The 24,746-nt window shown below is 42.5% G+C and overlaps 1 protein-coding gene across 4 annotated transcripts in view; it reads right to left on the reverse strand.

The window, feature by feature from the left end:
• aplp2 (amyloid beta (A4) precursor-like protein 2) overlaps positions 1-24,746 on the reverse strand; it is a 51,253-nt gene that overhangs the window by 7,228 nt on the left and 19,279 nt on the right. For 2 of the 4 annotated variants that reach the window (XM_031863686.1, XM_031863684.1), the window contains exons 2-14: positions 18,627-18,800; positions 16,905-17,034; positions 11,497-11,609; positions 9,559-9,785; positions 9,148-9,335; positions 8,509-8,676; positions 6,437-6,570; positions 6,097-6,171; positions 5,601-5,759; positions 4,505-4,633; positions 1,632-1,731; positions 750-923; positions 17-52 (exon numbers count right to left, since the gene is read on the reverse strand). In XM_031863686.1, coding sequence (XP_031719546.1) covers positions 17-52; positions 750-923; positions 1,632-1,731; positions 4,505-4,633; positions 5,601-5,759; positions 6,097-6,171; positions 6,437-6,570; positions 8,509-8,676; positions 9,148-9,335; positions 9,559-9,785; positions 11,497-11,609; positions 16,905-17,034; positions 18,627-18,800 — 1,807 coding nt within the window. The remainder of the gene's footprint in view (positions 1-16; positions 53-749; positions 924-1,631; positions 1,732-4,504; positions 4,634-5,600; positions 5,760-6,096; positions 6,172-6,436; positions 6,571-8,508; positions 8,677-9,147; positions 9,336-9,558; positions 9,786-11,496; positions 11,610-16,904; positions 17,035-18,626; positions 18,801-24,746) is intronic. The other 2 variants (XM_031863688.1, XM_031863685.1) reach the window with 2 other exon arrangements.

Below are 24,746 nucleotides of genomic sequence, written 5' to 3' on the forward strand. Positions count from 1 at the left end.
CAACAGAGGCACCAACCTTTCTTGAAGGCACGTGGGGAGTCTGATAGATCGCCTTGGCGTTAGAAATGAGCAACAGAAAAAAAGAAGAGAAATGGGGAAGGAGAGAAGAGAGTTAACTTAGGTGAGAAGAGAAAAGGCAGGATTATCAAGCTGTGTTAATTGAATAAGAAAAGAGTCCAGCAGGAAAGAGTCTGAAAATAAATTTGAGACATAACCAAACTCAAAAAAAGGGGAGCAATTTCAAAATTGGCTGGCTCGGTCTCAGCCCTCTGGGGTGTTGGCATGTATATCAAATGCTCCTTGGGGATTTACTTATAATTTGCCTTCCATCTTGCCGGAAGCGTTCCATCCATTACTTTTTTTCTCTCGTTGAGAATTCAATCTTTTGTTTGGCAGAGATGTGACAAAGAAGAGAGCCATAGCTGCTCGTTTATTACCCAAAGCTTTTGGCTCCAGCTCAGCACCAAAGCCCGAGGCTTTGTGCATTTATCTGCACTTCAGTAGTGCTGCGTTGAAGGCCACAGGGAACTGTGCATGCACAGATAAGTCCAAACCCATGGCTCCACCACACAATTGCATCGGCATAAAACATTGTAAACCTATTCTCCCTCACTGTGCAACAGTTCTGGCGTGCTTCGTCGCCAATCTCCTTCAGAGAGACTTATGTGTACGACCTATTGTTCTCCACACAGCCACAGTGTTGTTCATGATGCTGCTTGCGACTGTGTCTGGGGCTGGAGCTTGCTCACCCTCTGGCTCTAAACGGGACCCCAAGGATGTGACCTGGAAGGGCCGGTAGGGTTTGCCCTCGGAAACGGGAACTTCTACGCTCTCCTCTGATGACACGGTGACATCTGGCTGTGATTCAGAGATAGACGACAGGAACTGGTCCATGTCGGCTTTCTGCTCCTGGAGTAACTCGTCTGCAGAAAAGGGCAAATGACAGAGTATGAAATGGCCTGGCACATGCTAATACCTGTCAACCTGGGACATGGCAGCAATGTGTAAAATGAGAGTTTCACCAATTATTGTTAACAGAGCTGCTGCTGCAAGAGACGTCTGTTCCCATTTCTGCTAACTACCAATTACTATTTTTCTGAGAGCTATTTTCCGTGTAAATCTGCACATCTCCCACCAGGATGCTGCGTGGTGAAAGCTGTGACCCAGTTCTGTCACTGCGCCCGCTCCACTTTAATCTGCGCTGCAACACCATGTTATGGTTCTTTTAATGAACCAAAATACCAAATTACTTAAACACGCTGGAAATTGCCTGTCTTAAATTGTAGCACTGGAGATAAATACCATAAATACATTCCAAATAGAGTTTCCAGCTTTAGATCCAATTGTAAAAACGAGAGCTGGTGAGCAGAGACCCTTAAAAACGAAGCGTAGTAGCAGTTATTAGCATTATATTTCCTTGCACAAATTCATACTGAGAAAAAGACAATGCTGTTCTCTGTGTCTATCATAATTGGTTTCCAGACAGAAGACAGGGTCAGAGGAAATGTTATGTATTGGCTTTATCTGTCTGGCACATGTGCGAATTCCATCACTGTTTTCATTTCACTTCATTTTTATTACAGCACACTGTCCCTCCTCCAACAAGCTGCCTTGGGGCGAACACGACTCACCAATTTCATCCTGAATCTCCTCGGCCACATACGGTACTTTGTAGAGCAGAGAGAGACTCTGGTTCATCCTCTCCTCGATCACACGCAGGTGGGTCATTATCTGGTGGTGGGAAAACAGACAAAGAGGGTGTCATATAACAAAAATCCTGCTGTCTTTTTATGACAACAACAAAGTAAAACTGCTTCACTCTACAGAAATCATGTTGTTTTTAATGGATAATTCAAAAAAAAGAAGACTAAATGTCCGCAGCAAATGGAAGGATGGCAGCAAATTATTGTCATTTTAGATAAAACTTAATTCTAATTAATAACGGATGAATTGTTTAGTCTGTAAAATGCCATAAAACACAGAAAATGCCCATTGTAAGTTGTCTTTCCAGGTCCAATAGTGAATATTATGTTTATAATGATATAAGATAGAGAAAAGCTGAAAATCCCCACATTGGAGAAGCCGGAATTGTTTTGTAAAATTATGAATCATTCATTAAAATTGTTGATGAATCAATTTATGGCATATGATAAATCCATTAACTGAATCATCTTTTCAACACTAATCCACTGACAACTAATTACAGAGTGATTTGCCAACTATTAGAATATAACATTCATCCCAACAGAATTTATTCAGAAGCTAAGATTAATGAATCATAAAATACCCACTTATCCCAGAAAAGCCCCCTGAAATTCTCTTGAGTTTATTGCTTTGTGAGGATACAAGTTTTGTCACCTAGTAGATTCACAGATTACAGTCTTGGCTTTCATGTTTGGAGATTTGCACAGAGAAGCAGGAAAAACATGGTGGTGCGATGAGATAATGCATATGAGAAAAATTTAAATTAATCTTCAGAAATGTGTCAGCAGGAAGAGAAAATACAAACCAAACAGAAAGATGAAGAACAACACAACAGCACATATGATAAAGGACACAGCAGATGATGAAGAAGCAGATGAAGAAGTTGTTATGCATGTAGATCCTTCATTTAGTAAACAACGTCAACCATTGCCACATGTGCAAAATGAAAACAATTACAATTTATATTAATCGGTGCAACCAAGAAAAAGAGTTTACAATTTTATATATGTAATAAATGACTATACAGCACAAATTTGAGGACAGACAGCTAGCTGTTCTCTGACCAGAATATAAATGTTTTTAAGAGAGAGGGTCGCACATGTTCACAAATGTAAACACAACCGTCAGAAATGTGCTTTCCGCTCGAGAGCATCTTTTCTTAAGATGAACTCAGACTTGCTTGCAGCCAGCCATCTTGCAGACATAAAACATGTTGCTGCATGTGATATTCAAATCAGTCTTGAGGCTCTGAACTGACTTGACAGGATCTACTGCCTGTCAGTCCCAATGATCACCAGTGCACTCTGGGTAAAACAACAAACTCTTTTGATCGAGCGGATACAAAACTTTGTGTATTCCAAAAATTCCCCAGTCTTCTAAATATGGTTTCTACTAGCAATATGATGCTAAGAGAGGAGGAACATTTCCACATTTCTGCTGCCAAAGTGGTTGGCAGAATATGAAAAACTACCAGCTACTGACAAAGCTGACCAGCTCTTGGCAGTTAACTGGTGTTTATTTCCCACTATGATGATTGACTGTTTTAATCTTCCAACACATGGCTGCAGTGCACCAGAACCGGCAACAGATGGCAACAATGCGCCTTTTCCCATTAAAAGCAAGACGCAGCCCCCAGGGCACCTTCCCGTTGATGTTCAACAAACAATCCTCATTATGACGATTACATGTCCCAGTGTTGGAGAAACCTCTCCGAAGCTAAACAGGTCAGGCTTTTATAAAAACAAAGAATCATCTTGATCCCAGAAAGTCACATAACACAGTTACATAAAGCCTAGCATGCCCTCTATTTACAAAGGAGTCTTTGTGTAATGCACTTATAAGTCACATGTCACATCCAAAAATTGTTGCAAACACTGAAAATGCAGGATTGGCTGGGTGAAGAAATACCCAGCAGCTTGACAAGTAAACACTGCTAGAGCCCGTCGACACAGATTGGCTTCCCATGACTGAGCACAGAGGCTCACTGCCTCCCAGATCCTACGATTCATCCAAATTGTAACCCTGATGTCCCTTCCCCTCCTCACAATGTTGTTTCATCCATCTGCTGTGTTATCTGTAATGGTGGAGGATGACTACAAATGGTGTCGAAGGGCTCTGACATAAACAGGCGAGTACATCTAACGGAGGAGCTTCCAGCCAAATCCCTGCGCAGCGGCTCAGAGTCCAGCATTATACAAGACCTGCGCAATGTTAATCTTCGGCTGAGGCTTAAGTGAATGAAACACCTGCCCTCCCTCCGTCAGTTGAGCCTACTCACTCCTCCTGGGCTTCAACTCAGAGAAACACACACTCTTTCTACCTCCTACACACTTAGAAACAGGGCAGAGAGGAGCAGGCTGAGACATCATTATCCCTTCCCTGTCTGAGCGGGAATAGGAGGAGTGAAGGATCTTGAGTGGCTCTGCATGAGCTTTCAGATTTAGTGACACAGGCTCTAATACAGTTTGTTGAAACTAGCGTAGGAATGATGCAAAACTTCACATTATTGGAAAGTACCAATTAACCAAATTGAACTATAAAGACCTAAAGGACTTCACAGTTGATAATAAATTGTATAAATCTAAGATAATTAATTCCAACATAAATGCCAAACATATGCTGGTTACAGCTTCTCAAATGTGTGGATTTGATGCATTTGTCTCTTTGTAAAAAGAATATTTTGATTATATATTTATTTTTTGAGTTTTTGATGGATGGATTGGACAAAACAAGCAACATCGAGACATCCCCTTAGGCCCTGGCCATTTTCACCAAAGTCAAATCCGGATAAAACACTGACCTGCGACTTCATCTGAGCAGCCTTCTCAGGATCCACAGCCAGGACATGCTGGTAGTGGCGGATGGTGTGTTGGCGGTCCTTGTTCTCTGCGCGGACGTACCTTCTGAGGGCTTGCAGGATGCGGTGGGGCTGAGCAGGACATGGAGTAGGAAGAAGAAGGGTTGTTTATAGTGTTGGGTGGTGAAACAGCCTCAAAAAACATTTCGGTGTAATACTGACTCTTCGAGATAACAGTATGATGTCTTGTGTCGATATACAGTAACTGACATGACGGCAGTTTCTTCTCTGAAGTCGTATCAATCAATTGTTCGCTTCTAATTTCATAGTTATTAAAGTGACGTTCATGTTCTTCCTTTTCATGTTTTCCTTAAGATTTTAGGTTTATTTGACTTTCGTTAATAAACCATGAAACGATGAAACGATATGACTCAAAAATACTTAGCAGTAAGCACATTTTGTGCTTTAAAATGACTTTTCTTTCCCCCACCCAAGAACTTTCATTGTCAAATGTGAGGTGCAAAAAAATCTGTTATATGACATGACATAAAATCTTCACACCACAGATGATGCAATTAACAATTTTTGAGGTGTAACAGAAGCAGGATTAGAATTTACAGCACTCCAGGTTAAAACATTTGAAAGGATTACAAAATATAAATATTTTAGTCCTCTTTGCCCACAAGCCCAACTGGTTTGTGGTTAGAGAAGCCACACGTTCCTTGAAACAGATTGCCAAACTGTAGATAAAAAGACTATTAGATAAAAGGATTATTAAAAAAAACACAACACAGAGATTATAGCTGTGGGTTCAAATGTGATTGACTTTGTGCTCATGGAGGATTTTGGGTTGTGTGTTTTTCTGGATACAGCAATTCCTTCTCCTCATGATGAATTGCAAGTGGACAGAGTGTCTTTTGACAGGATATGAGATAAGTCACAGGCCATAGGTAGTGTAAGGCGTGGGTGTTGTCTGATAGAAATGTGTGTGTGTGTGAATGTGTTTGCACATCGACTGAGGGGAGGGAAAAGCAACAGACAGACGGAGAGGTGAGGAGAGGATAAAAGATGAACTCAGAGGCCAGTGTGTGGTGTTTACCCTGGGGGGGTCGGCCTGCAGTGCAGCCAGGTAGTTCTCCAGGGCCAGACGGCGCCGGTCATTCAGCATGGCCTCCACCCGGGCGAGGTGAGTCTCCACCAGCTGCTGCTTCTCGCTGGCTGCCTCCTCCTCCAGGGACTCCACCATGGCTTGGAAGTGCTACAAACAAAATCATACACATATATAAATATGTATATGCACCCTAAACAGTGTGGCATTACAAAGCTCTTTTGAATTTTTGTTAAAAAGAAAAGAAAATTAAATACATCTCCCGGTTTCACTCTCAGGCTTGTCAGGGGAGTTGGGGACTCATTTAGAAGTCTCCCCATTCAGACAGTGCCCTAATTTAGCCTTAGAGTGATAAAGATAGAGCAGCCAGGGAAAAGTGATCTTTAATGGCACAGGGAGTGAGGGACCTACGGCCTGTGAGCCGTCATATCTCACCCAAACAAAGGGACAAAGGAGGGACTCCCGGGGTGAAGGATCCGTGTCTTACCTGGATCAATGTCTGCCTCTCAGCCTTGGGTAGGTTCTTGGCCTGGCGATCAGCTTCTTCCCACTCTTTTCTTACCTGGAGTGAGAGAAACGGAAATGAAGCCAGATGCAAGGTGTTCCTACTGCACCTGTTCACTCAAAGTGCGTCCAACAGTGATTTTTGTAAATGTAGATGGATGAAAAAGAAAGCCTTCCATTGCACAAAGGAATACTTAGCAATCAAACCGAATAGCTACATTTTTCAGCCTGGAATTCTCTCAGGCAGAAGCTCCTCTCAGCTGTTATAAGCTGCATCATTGTGCACTTAACAATGAAACAATAACCTTTTCCTGGTAACTCACCCTCTCCATGCGGTTGCGGTGCCTGATCTCCAGCTGCTCCTTTGCCCTCTGGAAGCGACTGTGCTCCTTGTCATCGGCTGGTGTCTCAAAGTAGATGTCCACATCATCGGTGGGCTGAGGAGTCGGTGGCATGGCTGCAAATTCAGAAACGGATGGTGAGTGGACAGGGCTGCAAACTGACAACCATGCAGACAGACAGACAGACAAACACAGATACAGACAAAGAGGCAGACTGGCTGATCCAGGCAGACACAAGTAGGCAGAAAGACAAAGACCGAACGACAACTGGGAAGAGAAACAGAGAGAGAGAGTTTAAAGTGGAATGCAGATTGAAGTTGGACACAAATCCTCCCAGAAGCACTGCTCTCATTGGCGTTCTTCCACCCTCAGTATCTCTGATAAATGTAAAAGAATCTGACAGTCTTTCCTTTTGAATTCCTTTCATCTTCCCATTGGCTTTCTGCTGACAGATCGCGTCTCCAACACTAATGGAAATATCTCTGTGTTTGATGGCTGGATGATCAGGGGCGAAGCCAGAGGGCTCTGTTCTGGGTTCCTCGCTATACAGTCACGCAGGACTCACTCCCAGCACCGCTGCAACTTGCAAAAAACGATATCGCTCCAGGCTCGCAAACAGGAAGAGACCTCATCGTTTCACCTCACCATCAAAAACAGGAGGCACAGGTTAACGGATAAACGCATAGCTCCTGCTCTGACCTTTACTGCTGCAGCTCCTACGATTGTTTTATTTTCTGACATGCAAAAGACCAATTTTGGCCATGAACTGCGTTTGAACTGATTAAACGTGAGTCATTGTAAAGTCCAAAAAAAGGTGATTTCTGACATATGTTGGGGGTTCTAGCTAAAGTAGTGGCAGTGGTCTGTGAGCAGACAGACAGGTTGTTTACAGGCAGACAGAGAGAAACAAGAAACAAATGGCAGGACAGAACACCGACAGGCAAACAGAGAAGAAAACAAAACTCTAGCAAGTATGTTTGAATTTGCATGCATATGAATGAACACTAAATTAAGAAGGAAAAAGGTGTTTTTGGAGTTCTTACTTAAATTTGAATTTTCTATTTCTATCCCAATTGAAAACTTGACCTGTAGTGATAGTTGGGTGTATTATTTGAAATTCTTCAGTTCCAATACTATAGTTTTGTTGCAGATAAGAAAATCATACTTTTTTTCAATGCATTGCTTTAAGTAACATGCATTACAAAAAGGCAGCTGCACAAGACATTGGCCTCAAGACAACACAGTGTACAATTGACAGAATCATGATTAAATATCACATGATAAGTAGTTACATGATACGAGAAGAGTATGAATCTGACCAAGAATCCAATGGAACAGCACATTGGTATGAACAAACTGTTCTTTTAAAATAGATATCTCTGATATACAGACTTAATTTATTTCTGTCAGATATAGTTTAGTAGAAAATTAACTAAAACTAATGAGCCAGTTTGTGTCATAAATGAAAACATTAAGATCTATTAGTGAACATCTGGATGCTGAGTGACATTTTATTCAGTGATACAGTGTTAAACTATTAATTATTTAATCTATTGACAGAAAATAAATCAGCAACAATTTGGATAAATTAAAGTTATATATCAAGCGAGAACACCAAATCTGCTTCTAGCTTCTTAAATGTGAATATCTGGTACTTTGTTTTAAATCATTTAAAAATAGATATCTTTGAGTTAAGAACAGTTGACAAAGCAAGCAACATGCAACATTGTCTGGCTGAAACTATTTCAATTAAAAATAACTGACACATTGTAATGACTAAAAAGTATCATTAGTTGCAGCACTTAATGTATCAGTGGAATAATAGAGGAAATTAAAATGATCTTGAGTGAATTCAGTTGTTGTAGAAGTGACATGGTAATGATAGTAGGTAGTGATTTGATGAGTGACAGCAGGTGTTCTGCTTATAAGTCAGTGACAGCCTAAACCTAAATTATTCTGAAGTGTTTTCAGTGAAGAGTCTGCAGCAAGGACACAAACAGAGAGAGAGAGATAGAGGGGTGTTGTCAAACCAGCCTCTGTCTGGTGAGACTTACTCAGGCGCTTGCACACGGCCATGCAGTACTCCTCTGAGTCGAAATTGTTGCGGTTGCCGGCACAGCCTCCGTATATGAAGCGAACACACTTCCTTTGGCTCATGTCGAAGTGCCAGCGGGGCATGGAGGCACGGCAGGGGCCGGTCTCAGCCTCCAGGTTGCACACCGCTGCCAGGGGACAGCTTGTTAGATCATCCGGCCACTAGGGGCAGCACTTCATTCCAGTCTCAATTACAAAACACTCAGAAAACTACCACCAAACACTCCTTACCTACATCTACAGATATGATTAAACGAAACAATAAAAACAAAAAAAATACCAGAGCAACTTCATTTTGTACATGTGCATGAATTGGCGGCAGTTTGGCTACAAATAAGGCAGGATGATTTGCCCTTGTACTCTGATAAAGCAGCACAGTGCATCTCAGTGACTGCTGTGAGCTGAAGAAAGGGGTATTGCTGAAGCATACACTTATCTAATTACAGTTTGGCTGAGATTTAATCATCACTGCCTATAGATTAAAAGTTAAAAAGGTTTGGTTATATTTAAGTGGCAGGCAAAGAGCCAATAAGGGAGAGAGAGAAAGAGAGATAGAAGGGAGGACAGTACATTATAATTTAAAACTACTCATTACAAACCTTTCACTTCCTGCAGAGTCTTGTCCTCATCTTGGATCTCTGACATTTTGCTGCTCTCTTTCTTCTCATACTCGTCCTCCTTATCTGCCTCCTCGTCCTCGTACACATAGTGGTACTCCTCCTCATCTTCCTCGTCTTCGTCCTCTGGCTCCTCCTTTTGTGTGGGCTCCTCATCAGCTGGTGTCTCACTGAGGAAGGGAGGGAGGGAGGCGGAGGTGATTGAGTGAAGGGGTGGAGGCCAGGAAGAGGAGTGATTTATCAAACAAGCCCGAGCAGCTGCCATAGGTCAATGTCACGACACTTTAATTCATCCAGATGGCCAGTAATACCTGCCCTTCACAAGAGACTAGATATCACGCTCGAAATTTCAAAGACATGCCTTGATCATGAACAGAACCACAAACTGCTCACCTTTCCTCGACGGCATCCTCGTCATCCAGGTCGGTCTCGTCAATCTCCTCGTCCTCTATCTCCTCCTCTTCGTCATCGTCGTCCTCCTGGGAGGGCAGGGAAGGTGGAGCGGACTCCCCGGTGCGAGAGGAGGGGCAGCACACGTACTCGGTGCCGTGGAACTTGTCAATGCCACATGGCAGCAGCATGCCGTAGCTGTGCAGCACCGTGGAGCTCTTGGCACAGGCCTGACAGGGTGGAAAAAGTGAGCTAGTGATGATATCCACTGAACATGGGCACAGGCGCTCCAGACTGATGAAGCTGCTGTGGTTTTTAGGCCTCTTACTACTTTGTAGTATCAGCTTTAGCTTTTGACAAGGTGACATTTGTTTATTCATCAAAGGAAAGGACTACACAGTGAGACGAAGATGTGGAGGTTTAATTAATCCAGTCACATGATATTGTTGACATGTTGCAGTAAGGCCTCTTGGCTTTTGGTTTGTATATAATTAAGACAAAAAAAAACCTGATTTAAAACTTTATTGTTCAATATTAAATTATTCATGTCTTCATGAATTCAAAAGTGGCGTGTTCTTCTGCAAGAATACAGCATTCCCTGCAGTTTATAGTAAATTATGTCCTCTTCTCCCAAGCACAAAACATGGTTTACGTAAAGAATGTTACTTTAAAGTGTGTTAAATGTTCACCTCCTGGGATTGTCACTATTTTCTTGATAATATTCAAATAATGTAAAACTGAATATAAAAAAAAAAACATAAGATTTTGAAAGAAACAAAAAACAAACATTATCAAACCAACAAATAAGGCTGAATGTTTGTTTAAATTTGTCTGGCCAGCCTATTGACAATTAAACATCAAATGTGGACCTTAGCTTTTCGAGAAACTTGTCTTTTACTTTCAAGCCACAAAGCTACAAAACAGTACGTATACACATCCAGCCCTATCTGAATAGAACTATCTAAGGGATCTAGTAAAATATAAAGTCAGAACAAATCCCTGTTTGTAATCCAATGTGTTTATTCTTTATTCTATACCTGTGCATAACTTTCAAAAGGATTTGCGTAGTGTTTAAGTGTATGCTTAAACACTACGTCTTAGATCTTTACTAAGACAGCATTCGTTATCTTTTAGGTTTACCAATCTTGGCAGGTGTATACTAGCTATCTAGCTGCAGAGAGGCAGAGTCTATTTGATGACTTGTAGTGTATATCACTAGCATCTATCCACCTACAGAATACTAACATACAAATGATTGAGGAGCTAGTTTTCTTGTCACATACTGACTAAAACCATTAATGGGCCACACTTCCAAAATGGCATGCAGTCCTTTAACTGATGTGCTATTTTTCAACAATGCTGTGCTTCACATGGCAGCTGAAGGCTGCTGAGAAACTGTTTAACAACTCAGTGTCAGTTGGTGAGGGAGCTGAGATTGTTTTGGAGTCATTTTTCTTACCAAGATTTTCCCGCTGGTAAGATTTGTTACTGCTTGGCTGAAACAAATGTATTATTGAACGCAGGTCGTTTAGGATGTCACACTATAAGGCTGCAGATGATACTCGGGTTTGTAAGAGTAGTAAGGAAGCACGAGGCAGGGAGAGACAAGAGCAGACTGTCGTAGTCAGAGTGGCCCCCAGGGGCCAGCTCTGGAGCTGGAGCTGCCCATGGGGGATTAGCTGCATCACAGGCACAACATTAATCTGATTAGGAGCTGATTTGTGAGGGCTCCCAGCCAGCCTGTGATCAGAGGCCCTCAGAGACTCACAGAGACAGGTGGGAAGATTTTATGGAGGGACTAGGAAAGTAATAAAAGCTATTTTCTGAAAGTCAAATTGATCCTTCACACTTCCTCTTCCCGCATGACTTTTGTTTTCCATTGCACTGCTATCTCGGACATTCAGCCTCCCACTGTTTCCTATGCAGTAATTCCTTCCTTACCTCTTTGGCCACACCGTGCCACTGCTGATGGCTGACGCACATGTCCATACGCTCCTTGTGGAAGAACTTGCACTTCTCTGGAACCAGAAGCACGTCACTCACGAACTCGCCCACTGTAACAGCAAATCACACAGACCAATACGCCTGTTAGTCACACCACCAATCTGTCCAAAAAAGAAAATATTACTCCCCTGACAGGTCACTGCTTAACAACAGAGCCAGGGTTAGAAACAATAAATCATCTAGAGGAACTAAAAAAGGAATAGCAGATGAGATGAGTAGAAAAAAGGGCATGATTCAATAATTCATAGATGCCTGGTCCTTTACATTTCATTACCGCAGTATAACAGAAAGGGCATTTGACACTTGAACATCTGCCAGTGCACCTGAAGCCAAGAGGGATTTGTCCCTCCTCTGTAGCCAAACCTATAACTCTGCAATCAAAATGGCAGTGGAGACAATCAGATTTCACACTGTGACTCTTTTAGGGTTGTCTCCCTGCAGGTCAATGATATCATTTGCTTGATGAATTCAATTCGGGAGATGTTTTATTCATAGAACGAGCTGACGGAAAGCAGATCTGGGGAAAAAAATAAATGACATGAAAGGTATCTTGTGAATTCCAATGAATAGCTGCTCGTTGAAAACCGTATGTGTGTAAGCATAAGGTGCAGGGGTCATAAGAAAGATTAAAAAGGACAGCGATTGCTTATTGGCTGGCAGTGTGACGAGACGCTCGGGTAGAAACACTGTCATCAGAAACAGATGGAAATCCAGGCGGAAAGAGGAAGGGATGAATAGAAGGTTTTAGGGCAAAGTCCAGATCAGAGTGGCCGAGGAATGCGTGGACTGAAAACACACAAATGAGGGTCGAAAGGTTTCACAACGAGGGCTGGGAGCCGTCCTATAACTGCTCATTTAGTGGTTTGCTGGGACCTCAGCCTGAGGCAGAGCTGCTGGATCACTTCACATGAGCCAGGCGAGGCAGGCCGGCAGAGGGTGAAAAAGCACCCTGGAAAATGAGAGGGTAGGATAGGAAGAGGAGAGAGCTGGAAATAGCAGAGGGCTCAGCAGCTGCTTCTCATCTCCACCCAGGAGATACAGTAACCACCTTATCCCCCCAGACCCTAGTTCTCCTGCCCCCCTGCTTTGTACCCACCACTGGTGGAAAGGAACTTAATACATTTACTCAAGTACTGTACTTGGATACAGCTATGAATGATGTCATTGCAAATGCTAAACATTGTTTGGTTCCAGCTTGTTAAATAAGAAAAACAATTCGGGTTTGGACTAAATTGTAATGGACGTTTTTTTGAACAACACTCATTTCATTCTCCTTAACCTACTTTTAATTACATTTTAGAGGGTAATATTGTATTTCTATTCCATTTATTTGGGAGCTATATTTTCTTTGGAAATTAAGATTTTTAAATATGTTTCAGATGTGATCAGCTTATAAAATATGATGCATTGTTATAGCTTGCCTAAACTACCAACAGTATATTAAGTAGTTAAAATGACCTCCATCTTGACTAGCTGTGGCATTAAAAGAGTACAATAGAATACATAAAATAACACTCTGAGAGTGTCCATTCTGCGTGTGTGCTTTTACCTTTAATAATAATCCTCCTTCACTGTATTCATATAATGAACATTTTGATTGCATGCCTTACTTTGTAATAGAGTCATTTTACATTGATTTATTGCTACTTTTGCTTAAGTAAACAGATCTCAATGTGTCTTCTGCTGCCGACCTCTCTCCCCTCCTCTCCTCACATCCAGAGAAAAGTAGAGAGAGACTAAGAGAGAAACTGACTCCCAACAACCTTCAGCTCCATATCCTGCACACCGGATGCTAACTGATTCATTCACTCACACACCGTCTCTTCATTTCATCTCTGTCTCACACTCTCTCCTTCACAGGTTGCTTTGGTTGTGAGGTAGTAGAGTGGGTTTCAAGCAGACATCATATGCAGTCACACTGCAGTGGGTGATGGATGGTGGTGTTTGGAGAGCAGCTGTGCCTCGCAAGCACTCCTGCTCGGTGTGTTTCTGCGCGTGTGTGGCTGTGCAAGTGTGTGTATGAGAGCATATACTCCTCTTTCTCTGTGACCCCCTCTCCACCTACTCTATTCATCTGCTTTTCCTTTAACCTTCCGTCTCTCAGACACCCTCACTAACACTCTCCAGTCCCAAGAATTGGCTGCACTGTCGGCATCTAGGGGGTAAGAATACACCCAGTGTACCAATGATACCTTCAGTACTGGGAGCCGGTGAATTAAATTAAGCACCAACCAAGATCTGCTCATCGACAGCACGGCTATTGTGTTTCAAGGACTTTCCAAAGGAAGCCTGCTGTAATGAAATTTAGTGCAATCAGTGTGAGATCTGAAAATGAAAGTGCACTTCATGATTCAATCTGTAATAGATTATATTAAATCCGTATTATGTGTTTCTCAGTTTATAATCACACAATACTGAGTTTTTTTTAACATTAAAGATGTCAAAAATCTTAAACAGTGTTTTGAAATATTAGTTAAACATTAATGTAGATGTAGTTGTTGTCTAGTGTTTGTTCTTGGCATACAGTTTGAGAACGATATCAGGTTCCAGTCTTGTGCTTTGATTTTTGGCAGTGTGGCTACCCTTTTGTTTACATTTGCATCAAAGATTGTGCCTTTAAAGTGGACGACATTTGATCCGCCACCATGAAAGGACTAAATGGAGGAGACGTGACTAAAACCAGGAAGAAGCTGGAGGTTGATGTTACATAATAGAAAGAACATTTGCATTGGGTTCCAGCTCATGTTAAGATCTTTTTAAAATGTTTTAGCAACAATCATTTTTAAACAAAGACAACACCTCGCCTTAACCAACACTGTAGCACTGTAGCCCAAGTCTTACCTTTAGCTAACCTTTCACATAAGGTTAAATATGTGATACTGTCACATAATCTTACAATTGTAAAGGAATGTGATTATATTTTTGTCCACAACACTTATATCAAAGTTCAGGCTCATTTCAAAACATTTTCAGATGCAAAAGAGTGCGCAGAGCCAGGTGTGTGGAGCTCTTGAAACAAATCTGAGTTTGTATTCATTATCAACTTATTCACAATCCCAAGACCCAGCCCCTTTGATGATATCAGGAGTTGTCATGGTGTGCCCTGCACCTTCATTAAGTCAACAGGCTTAGTCAACAGGAAAGGCAAAGTATGTGTCATGTCTGTAAATGTTACAAATTCAATTCTTATGAAAACCGGCCTGAAAAAACGTCTACAGGGTAGAAAGTAGCTCAAAGGTCAAGATCAGAGCTAACAATAAGCCACAATATTCCTGAAAATGTGATATATTGCTGAGAGCTACCAACAGCAATAGTTCTACATATGAAGCAACAACATTTAAAATATAAAATGTTTCTTTTGTAACATCTATATAAATCTGTTTACCCAGAACATGTTTTTTGCTGCAGTCTGTATTGTCCCAGTGCATTTTCCCCACAATTTAAAAGTCACACAACTGCCACTGACTGTTCTCACCATTCTAGACATAATAATAGAAAAAAAGTCTCAAATATAATCCTCTGCTGTTTGACAAAGACATCATGCTGCTGGGATTAAAGTGCCATGGGACAAAAAACACATTCATTTCCAATGCCATTGTTTGGGGACAGGAAACAGGGAGGGATTGTGGCTCTGTGACTGAGCCTTTGCATGGAGAGATGGGATACAGCATAACCTATCTCTCTCTTTTTACACTGAGCTCCTTCCTTTGCGCTTCCATTATTCATATAAACCTATTAAGTTGACATGGGTGCTAGTCTGGCCCTTTTAATCACATCCTTCAAGCTAGAGCCCACCTCCCTTTGGTCTATTTTATTTCTTATTGATTCTGCTATAATTAATGTACACTGATGAATATAGAGGCAGAACCTCTGATGTCCACTTTTCAGTAACACTATGTGAACATCACAAATAATGAATAATTCAAAAGCACTCCTCGTTGAACTTAATATGATAGAGAGGCCTGACAAATACTGAGCTGCAGAGGTGAGGCACGGTGAGGTGGCAGAGGCATGCCGTGGCGCGTAACATATGATCATAGCCCTCCAATTAGGCCCCTTACATGCTCCATTACATTATTAAGCACAAACCCTCTCAATAGCCTTCTTCTCGCCAACACCTTGTGTTTATCTCTTCTTCTCCATCTGTCTTCTCTGTTCTCTCTGTCCAGACTCCTCATTTGCAAACCAGCAGAGCAGCCGAGGAGGCCTTTGTAATTTGATGAGGCATGAGTGCACAGACCGTTAGCAATGATGACAAACAATGTGCAAGAACAAGTAATGTAGCTATTAAATTAGTTAATTTGATTCTTTAACTACATGGTGCTGTTGCGGAATCGTGATCAGAGGTCTCGGGTTTGTTGGATGCAACAGTCGGCCACAGTGAAGACAGAGGCTATCAGGTGTGGCAGGTAGTCTGAAGGAAACAGCTTCAGGATGGAAGATGAGAGCAAACTGAGGGAATTCTGGAGGCCGTGAATGAGAATGCATGTGAACTTTTCTCATCTGTATTCCTGCCTCAGCCACAGAGTAGCCACTCCAGTTGTGGTGTTTGCTGTCCCATGAATTTCCCAAAAGTCTCCTCTCTGCGTTTGCCAAAAATGCTTTTGAATGGTAGCCCATTCAAGTGCCGGGAAGTGTTTGCAGCAGAGAGGAAGATGTTTTTTCCTTCCTGACATAGCTGGACAAGTACGAAGAGGAGTCTTGTTTCAGAGCTGTATTTCTCTGTTATTGCAATCCTCAGAGGCATAAGGAGTATGCTGTGGTTTTGTAAGTTAGGGAGCACAGAGACATGTGGCCTGCAAAGTCTTAGGCTCTATCTGACATTTAATAACCCAGGATATAGCCACGTTGCCACTGTTGATTACAATGAGGCTGCAGGAGACAAAGGAGGGAGAGAGGTGTTTATGATAGCTCAGGCGAATGGAGAAATGGGGAGTAATAAAGCAGGCCTCCTCACAGACCTCCCTCTCGCTGACCCTGTGTGTCTGTGTGAGTTTATGGCCACTGTCTGAGGGGGGAAATAAGATTGTGCTTTATTGCTCAACAAACCTTCCCAGCAATAATGCCCCCCCCTACCCTCCCCCCATAGGCATCCATTCACATTAGCTCCCATCCAGCCGGGATCTGCTCTATCTGCAGCTGAAGGCCCGGATTAGTCATCTGAATCAGACCCGATATTGCTCTTTGCCTATAGCTAGAATGTATCATAATCTCTTCTTTCTCTACATGGAATGAAGGACCAATATAGAAGAGGGGGATGGGACACACTTGACATGAAGGGTCATTTACAGCCCTCAAATTGGTTTCCCCCGGCCCTTGAACTACTTATGAATGTAAAAGCTTACCTAAGCATTTGTAAGGCACCACAATGTGGGCGTGCCCTTTGCACACCTTCTTCTCATTCTTGCACCAGTTCTCAATTCGAATTGGCTGGTTGGCTTCCACTACGTTTGTGATTTGGAGCTCGGGATACATCTGTTGGAAGAAGAAACAGAGAGTGAGTACTAAATAATAAGAGAGGTATTTTGTATGTGTGTGAGAGAGTGAGAGAGAGGTGCGATAAGTGGAGCTTCAATAGGATTCTTTAAACCATGCTTTATAGTCTCTAGATGCCATCTGCTCAACCATGAAAAAGCACACAATTTACACTTTCCCCAAATGCCATCAATAAATGTAACTGAAGCTTGTGGGGAAGGCTTCTTTAAAGTATACAACCCTGCTTTTTTTTTTGGACAGCTGCATAATAAACTGAGATACCAGCAGCCTCTTGGTTTAGGAGATGCAGTAGGAACAGATAATTAAGAGCCAGAATATCCATGTCATGGAAAAACATGTCATGAAAGACAGCTAGCAGCTTGAGGAAATGACAGGGGCTGCTAATTGAAATGCCACCCACTATACTTTAAATCATGTTTGTCTTTCAGGAACAGCTCAATAGCCTCTAAGATGACAAATCACAGTGAAATGAAAACTGACTTTTTCCACCTTAGTAGCCAATTTCTCTCAATTTAATCAGCCCGGTCTCACAGCATTACATGAAATGGCCCCACATGTAAACAACCCATTAGGTGGTGGCGGCACGTAATGTGATAAAATTACAGAATGTAGGCACCACAAAAACAATGGCAATGTAAAGTCAGTCAGGATCCTTTTTCGAGGGTGGACACACAAATTAAACGCTTCCACATGACTATGCAACAGACAGAGCTGGTGAGGTAGGTAGTATTACACACTGAGAAAAACTATGGCAGACGAGTCGGGAAGTGTATGGTTTGAACAAATACAGGTCATTCAACCAGGAGACCGGTCTTCGCGTCCCAAAGTGTTGTTGAGAAGTGATGCCTTTGTGCCGTTTTCCCTAACCTAGCTAAGTGGTTTTGTTGCCTAAACCTAATATTCATTTGAAAGTGCTGAGCGACACAAACAAATTGAAAATGGGTGTCCACGTACACAAATCAATAGATTCAATTTTGTCACTATTTCAACGTACCGCCGTGAGACTGGGTTGATATAATCTACCGCCAGTTATTTTCTCTAATCCCAAAAGCTGAAAACAGGGGAAAACAACTAAATGAAACAAAATCTGCCAGCACCTCTCAAAATAGAATAGGGGCAGCTGTGGCTTAGAGGTAGAGCGTGTTGCCCTCCAATCGGAAGGCTCCTCCAGTCTGCATGTCAAAGTGTCCTTCAAAGTCAAAGTGTCCTTGGGCACAAGATACTGAACCCAAATTGCTGTGAATGTGAGTGAATTTCACGGCAGCCTCTGTCATCAGTGTATACATGTGTGCATGAATGCAGTATAAGACGCTTTGGGTGATTGGAAGACTAGCTAGGTGCTATATATATATATATATATATATATATAAGTCAAGTCCATTTACCACAGACAACAAGTCAAACTATAGCAAATGTGCCAGGCTTAAGACTTAATACCAAATTGGGAAATTAGTGAATTAATGATAATTGCACCTCTGTACATGGGTGAGGACCTCCACCTTCAATTCTCCCTAAAGTAACTTCATTGGCTATGATAAAAACGAAGAAGTGTCTGTGTCACAGTGACTCACCTCCTGGCAGTACTGCAGCACACCCTCTTTGGTTCCGACGCAGCTCTTGGTTCCAGATGGGTCGGGTTCCCAGCGGCCTGTCTGAATGTTGACATGCATGTTGAGCTTTCCGCAGAACATCGCCACCTGTGGCTCCGCCACGGCAAATCCTGTGCCTGCATTGGCTGCTAGCGCCTGTAGAAAAACAAAGGGAGAGACAGAGAGAGAAATGGGGGTTAATGCAGTCGATGATTATAGAGCCCATAAAAGCTGGGTAGTATCGTGGCTAACTTGACTTAAGAGACACTGTCTGCCTTTGTTACTCATGAACTTCTTTAGGGAGCCTGAACACTTAAGTTCATGTACTGCAATGGATAACTGTGCTAGGTGTGATGGAGCAACATCAGAACTGCCTCTCAATGCTTGGCTGCTACTGTGACTCAACACTGCAGTGCTGAGAGCAGAGGGGCTCAGACAAGAGACAAATTAATTGCACCTCGGGAATGTTTGGCTTGGTTGATGGGGTAGGGTTTGATTAGATTTGTGCACAAGGCTTTTTGCTCTGGTGCCCATTGAATGACTGAGAGGCTGCACACAGAGAGAAAGAGTAGAAAAAGAAACTGCAGTCCGTCATGCCTCACAAACCAGGACATTTTAGTTGAGGGCAGAGCTTCGCTCATTCAGGCCTCCTGGGACCAAAGTCTTTCAACAAAGAATGGATCATTTATTCTTCAAGGTAAACACTGACGGTTTTTCATCCACTATACTACTACTGTGCTGTACAGACACATGTGAACAGCAATGTATATGATGTAACGAGATATGGCTTCTAAGATACTACAGGATTTGTTGAATAAATTCTGTGATTTACTGCCAGAATTCCCCATCATTGTTTACCTCCCAACCTGCGGAACATGAGAGGACATCTGCTATCTTTCCCCTGTTGTCCTTCCTGTCATCATTTACAAAGCCCTGCAGTTCCTTCAGCAAGCAGGAAGCAGGAACACCCTTCAATATACAACCACTCTGCATAGAAAATGGACACCAACTGTCCAAAACTACTGCGTAATCAGCTTTCACACAATTGCCCTTCAAATGCTAGCATCAGTTAACTCATCAGCTCCTCATTGAGACAATAAGTCACGGCCTGCTAACACTGGCCTGATGCTAGGGGTGTCACAGCGCAGGAAACTCTTATGAATCAGTGAGGCCATGTAGCTCTGCATGCCAAACTATTGCAAAACACACACCAGGGAGCCTCCAGACAGGAAGTGGAACGGAACTAACCCCCTCTTGATTGTCATAATGTCATCAGGCTGGGTAAACAGGCTTCAGCCCCACAGAGAGATCAAGGGAATGAGCGCGCGCAGCGTTGGACTCAAATGTCTGACCGAGACGCCGACAGAGGGTGTCCTCTGCAGCGCAGAGCCAAGGAGAAAACAGCTGAAGTGGAGTCTTAAGTAACAATGTGTTAGACAAAGCTCTCCGTCTAATTCTGCGCAGGCTCCCGGGCTGATAATAGGTGCAGAACAGAGTAGAGCGAGGACAAAACAAGTGCTGTGTAATCAGCAGTTGGCTGTAGCGTGTGATGAGCCGCAGAGCCAGCCAGAGCTGAGTCCGCACGCATACACATAAACTGAATACAGCTCCAGCCACATGCACATATTCAGCCGCACAAGCTCATTGGTACCGGTGCAAATACGCTATCATAAAACACACAAAAATGCATACAGTCACACATGCACATGTTCATTCATGTAGGCAAGCAAACACAAACTGGACTTTCTTGATTTGGTCCTAGAGGCACAACAGCCTCAGATTCAACCTCATTTCCCCTTTTTCCTCCATCTCCATGTCTTTGTGCTGTACCCCTCCCTCTCTGCACCACCATAGGCTTGTTTGCTCGCCTCCCTCTCATTCCTCTGTGAGATTGGCTCGGGTGTATGAGAAGCAGAGAGGTGGGGAGGAAATGAGGGACACAGAGAATCACGGTAGGGAGGAAGACAAGTGAGGTAGTGACAGCCTGACCACGACTAGATTCTGCGGCCGGGAAAAACAAGTGTTAGAGGCTTTGCTACGCCCCTTTGACTGCACAAGAGAGATAAAGTCTCAGTGTGCCTTGAATTCATCAAGTGCAACAATCGCAGTGGAGGAAGAGTGGAGGCGGTTTATACCACTTCCTTAAATCTGCAGTCACATGCCTGTTTAGTACTTAAGAAAAGAGCTACTCCAGGTCAGACATGCACAAAGAAAAGTGCCATGGGGAGTGGGAGGGGGAGTGAGAGCAAATAAAGTGACACACAGACGCAGAGGGCTTGAGGGGGAACAACAGGGCTGAAGACATTTGTCTGTCTGTGGTCCCTGTCTTATCACCAGAAATACCTGAACCAGAGGGATGGCTGGCCTCAGGAAAACAGACTGGACAGTCACTTCTCCATAAACAAAGACTCGCGCCACTGTAGGGGAGACAATCAACTTTTGTTCTTGAGACATGTTTTGGCCTCATCTCGAAACTGACAGTTTTTTCTGGGTCGTGACTCAGTCTAGGACAGCCGTGACTAGGAAATTTATTTCAAGACTAGTGGAGCACACAACAAATGTCCCCCTCACAACATTTTTTACATCATCGCAGACTGATTTGTTCCGTCGGCCAGCGAAGGCCGCTGAAATGGAATCAGAAGAAGAAAAAATGAGAAGAAATAGAAGCTATTCTGATTCAGGGGGAGCTTTGGATGAATACAAAGCGCAGGCCACAGTAAAAGCTGTGCAGAGTTTTGGTCTGGTTTTTCTTTTCGCTGTGATTTCATGTTACTGAACTCCTCCCTAAAGGTCACATGAAATAACTTTGACAGTAATTTGCTTCCGTGGTTTGTCATGTTTCCACATGAAACAGAGGTTCGGGGGCGGGAGTGACTTAACTTTGAAGTTCAGAAGTGTGGACACAAAGACTGAGACAGCCTTTGAGGATCACTTGTCTTCTAGTAGGTTGATGAGTAAGCTGCTGATGATATTGATGATCCTGGTGCAAACCAAAACCCAGGTACACACCTTAATAAGACCCATGTAACTGTCGGTGCTAGTCAAGCTTGAGGGTTTTATGTGATGGGAAAGGGTTGGGTGGATTGCTCAAGATCTGTAATCACAATTTATTTACTGGGATCAAAAAGATGAGTCACTATCAACATGTTGACAGGTTATGGGAGGAGAGAAGGGTGGAATGTGGATGTAACAATACTTCCAGAAAAACAATCTTTTGCGATTTAGTCAACAGACTGCTTCTGCTTTCTCTTGATTTACAGACTGGATACGCTCTTGTTTTAGTCTCGAAGGCAGCATAGATACACACAAACACACATTTACTGGAAAAATATGCCGCCACACCAAAAAAAGCATAAGTCATCGAGCATCTATCTCTCATTACTGACTCACCATGAGATATTATATCATGTGTAAGTGTGAACAACTCCTGCCCTGTGGAGGTTTAGCAAGTCAGAGGGAGAGACAAAAGAGGGAGAGAGGGAGTGGAAGTTGGGAAAAGGGAGAGGCAGTAAGTCAGAGGAAAGCACTGACGAATAGGGTAAATAGACTATGGCAGCAGGCAACATGCGCTGATTGGCTTATGTCCCGTCTTGACATATTATTCTCAAATGAGCAGGGACTGTAATGCAATAAAAAAATGGCGTGAGGCGCCGTGAACGCAGGAGAGACAGGCCTGCCACCACAGACGCTTGTCAAAAGCTATGTGGGTTGAGGATCATTTAGCTCGTTTTCTCTCTTTACTGCAAACAAACCAGTCTGCCTCAAGCACACAAAGATTTTTTTATTAGCCTGCTCTGTGCTCCGAGCCAAGTTTCACATAAAACAAGCTAAGACACGACAGTGCTAGTCAGGAGAAAAACAAAACGCAAGGAGCATTGCATGTACACACAAACTAAACTCCTTTTAATCCTTGTAACAGAAAAGATATACTTCATGATACCCCCCCCCCACACACACACGTTAGAGGTAAATCTGTCTTCATCTTCAGTGGAAAGCATTAGCCTCTAACACTTAAAGGAAAAGAGTGATGTTATTCTCAGTTACAGATCATTTACTGTCTACATCTAGTCTACATTTCACCGTCAAGCCTTCTGTGATTATTTCCCATTGAAATTTATTTCTTGCTGTGGATGATTGACAGCGAGCACAGTGTAAATGAAAGCATTCATCATATGAGAATGCTGAACGTCGGTGCAATGAAATAACGCTAAATCTGAGAAATTTAGACAAAACCAAATTAAGGCTTAACATTTACTGTGATAGATTATTCAGCTCAGGCAACTTTTGAAGCAGTTTTTGTGTTTTGTTTGAATAAAAGGCAGAAAACGGTCTCTTCTAAAAGATTCAAAAGGGAGGAAGTGAAGCCTGGTATCTTCAACAATACTGATTGCATGCAGTCACCAGCAGAAATTATAGAAAATTACTTCAACTACCGGCTCAAATTTACAAACAAAACACAAGTAATATTCCTATGTTTTTACAAAACTCCTCCTGGACCGGTACGGGTCAGTTATTACATGACCTACCACACAGCATCTGGGCAAACTCCAAAGAGGCTAATCCAATCTATGTGTTTGTGTGTGTATAAGCATGTGAGTGTGTGTGTGTGGTCTCAGGTCAATCACTCAGGCCAGCATGAATAGCAGTGTATGAGCTCGGGACACACTACAAGAGGATAGTGGGAAAGGGAAAATATATAAATGAGTGCCATGGTGCTCAAAACACCTGGGCTTGAGCCCTTGTGATGATCCTCCAAAACAAACACAGCGACTTTGAAATAGCCAAAACAAACCATACATGAAATTCCTCTGTAACAGTCTAATGAACAGGTTAGGTGGTTGTGCCTGGCTGACATTTCTGACAAACATAAATTCTGGTAAATGGCCTGCGTTGCATACAAAAGCAGTTTCACTGTCAACTCGTCTCGCCTCACTGTGCGGTAGCAACTAGACTAATTTTGGCAGAGGTATGGTGAAGCCATCCTGACAGTCTTATAAAAGCAGCTCCAGAATGTGGCACAGGTCAAGACACGTGGGTTCCCAGAATGCTTAGTGTCCATGTGACTGCAGAGAAATGCCTGGCATCGTTAATCCACCTAATCCGTCCCTGTGGTGACTTAATACTTAAACAAGATAGGCAGTGTTGAGAAAGCCACACATATGTACTTCTGTATATGATCTTTATTTACAATAGGTGTGGACATGAAATTAACATTGATTTCCTTTTCTTGTTGCTTGCAATAAAAAGTGTTGACGTGTATGAGGGAGCGGTGTTCCCTGTGATTATGTGGAGTGCTGGTGTGTGGAGTGGAGCAATTAAAGCATTGTTTATTTCTTCATTAGGTTCTATTTCAGTGTATAACTGCTTTTTGAATTGCACATTCTTGTTTATTGTGTCTTGTGTTTATTGCTTCTTAAAAACTAAATTTCCCTGTAGGATAGTCTACAAATACAATGTTTACGATGTAATGCCTCATAAAACAAAATAACCACAATATGTATGCAGAGGTTGGATCAATAAATACTTTGCCATGTGCTAAGATTTCTGATTGTCTAAAGAAACTCCCAAAGTTTGTCTTGATGCTTTCAACTGTTCAAAAATTGAGGACGGTGAAAAGGAGACATTGTCATATGCTGTAATAGCATCATTACTGTAAGTAAACAGTAGTACAGACGGATGTGGGTCAGCCTACTGCCAATGTTTGATCCAAAGGGAAGAAAATGTTATACGGACTTTGGTGTTTATTATTTCTCACATTTAAGAATTCAGAGAGCAGCTTAGCTCAAGTGCATTGATTGCAATATCAGTTGTGACCTGAAAGCTGCTATGTTGTCGCTGCAAAGAAATGAGCTGTTTCCCACCACTGGTCTCCATGCTGCTAAGCACAGCATTGCATTTGGTTCATTTTGCTTTGTGAAAATTGTGGCACAGAATAATTAAAATCACAAAGCACATGTGTCATGGTTTCTTGGGTTAATTTCCTGTTTTATTTTGATAGTCACTCTCCTTATGTGTCCTGTTTTACTTCCCGCCTTTGTCTTTTTTCCCACCTTTTTTTACTATCTCACCTGTGTTTCATTAGTTGATTAGTCCCTTGTATAT

Source organism: Anarrhichthys ocellatus, unplaced genomic scaffold (genome assembly GCF_004355925.1).
Source record: "Anarrhichthys ocellatus isolate YVR2014 unplaced genomic scaffold, GSC_Weel_1.0 scaffold29, whole genome shotgun sequence".
Lineage (NCBI taxonomy): Eukaryota > Metazoa > Chordata > Actinopteri > Perciformes > Anarhichadidae > Anarrhichthys > Anarrhichthys ocellatus.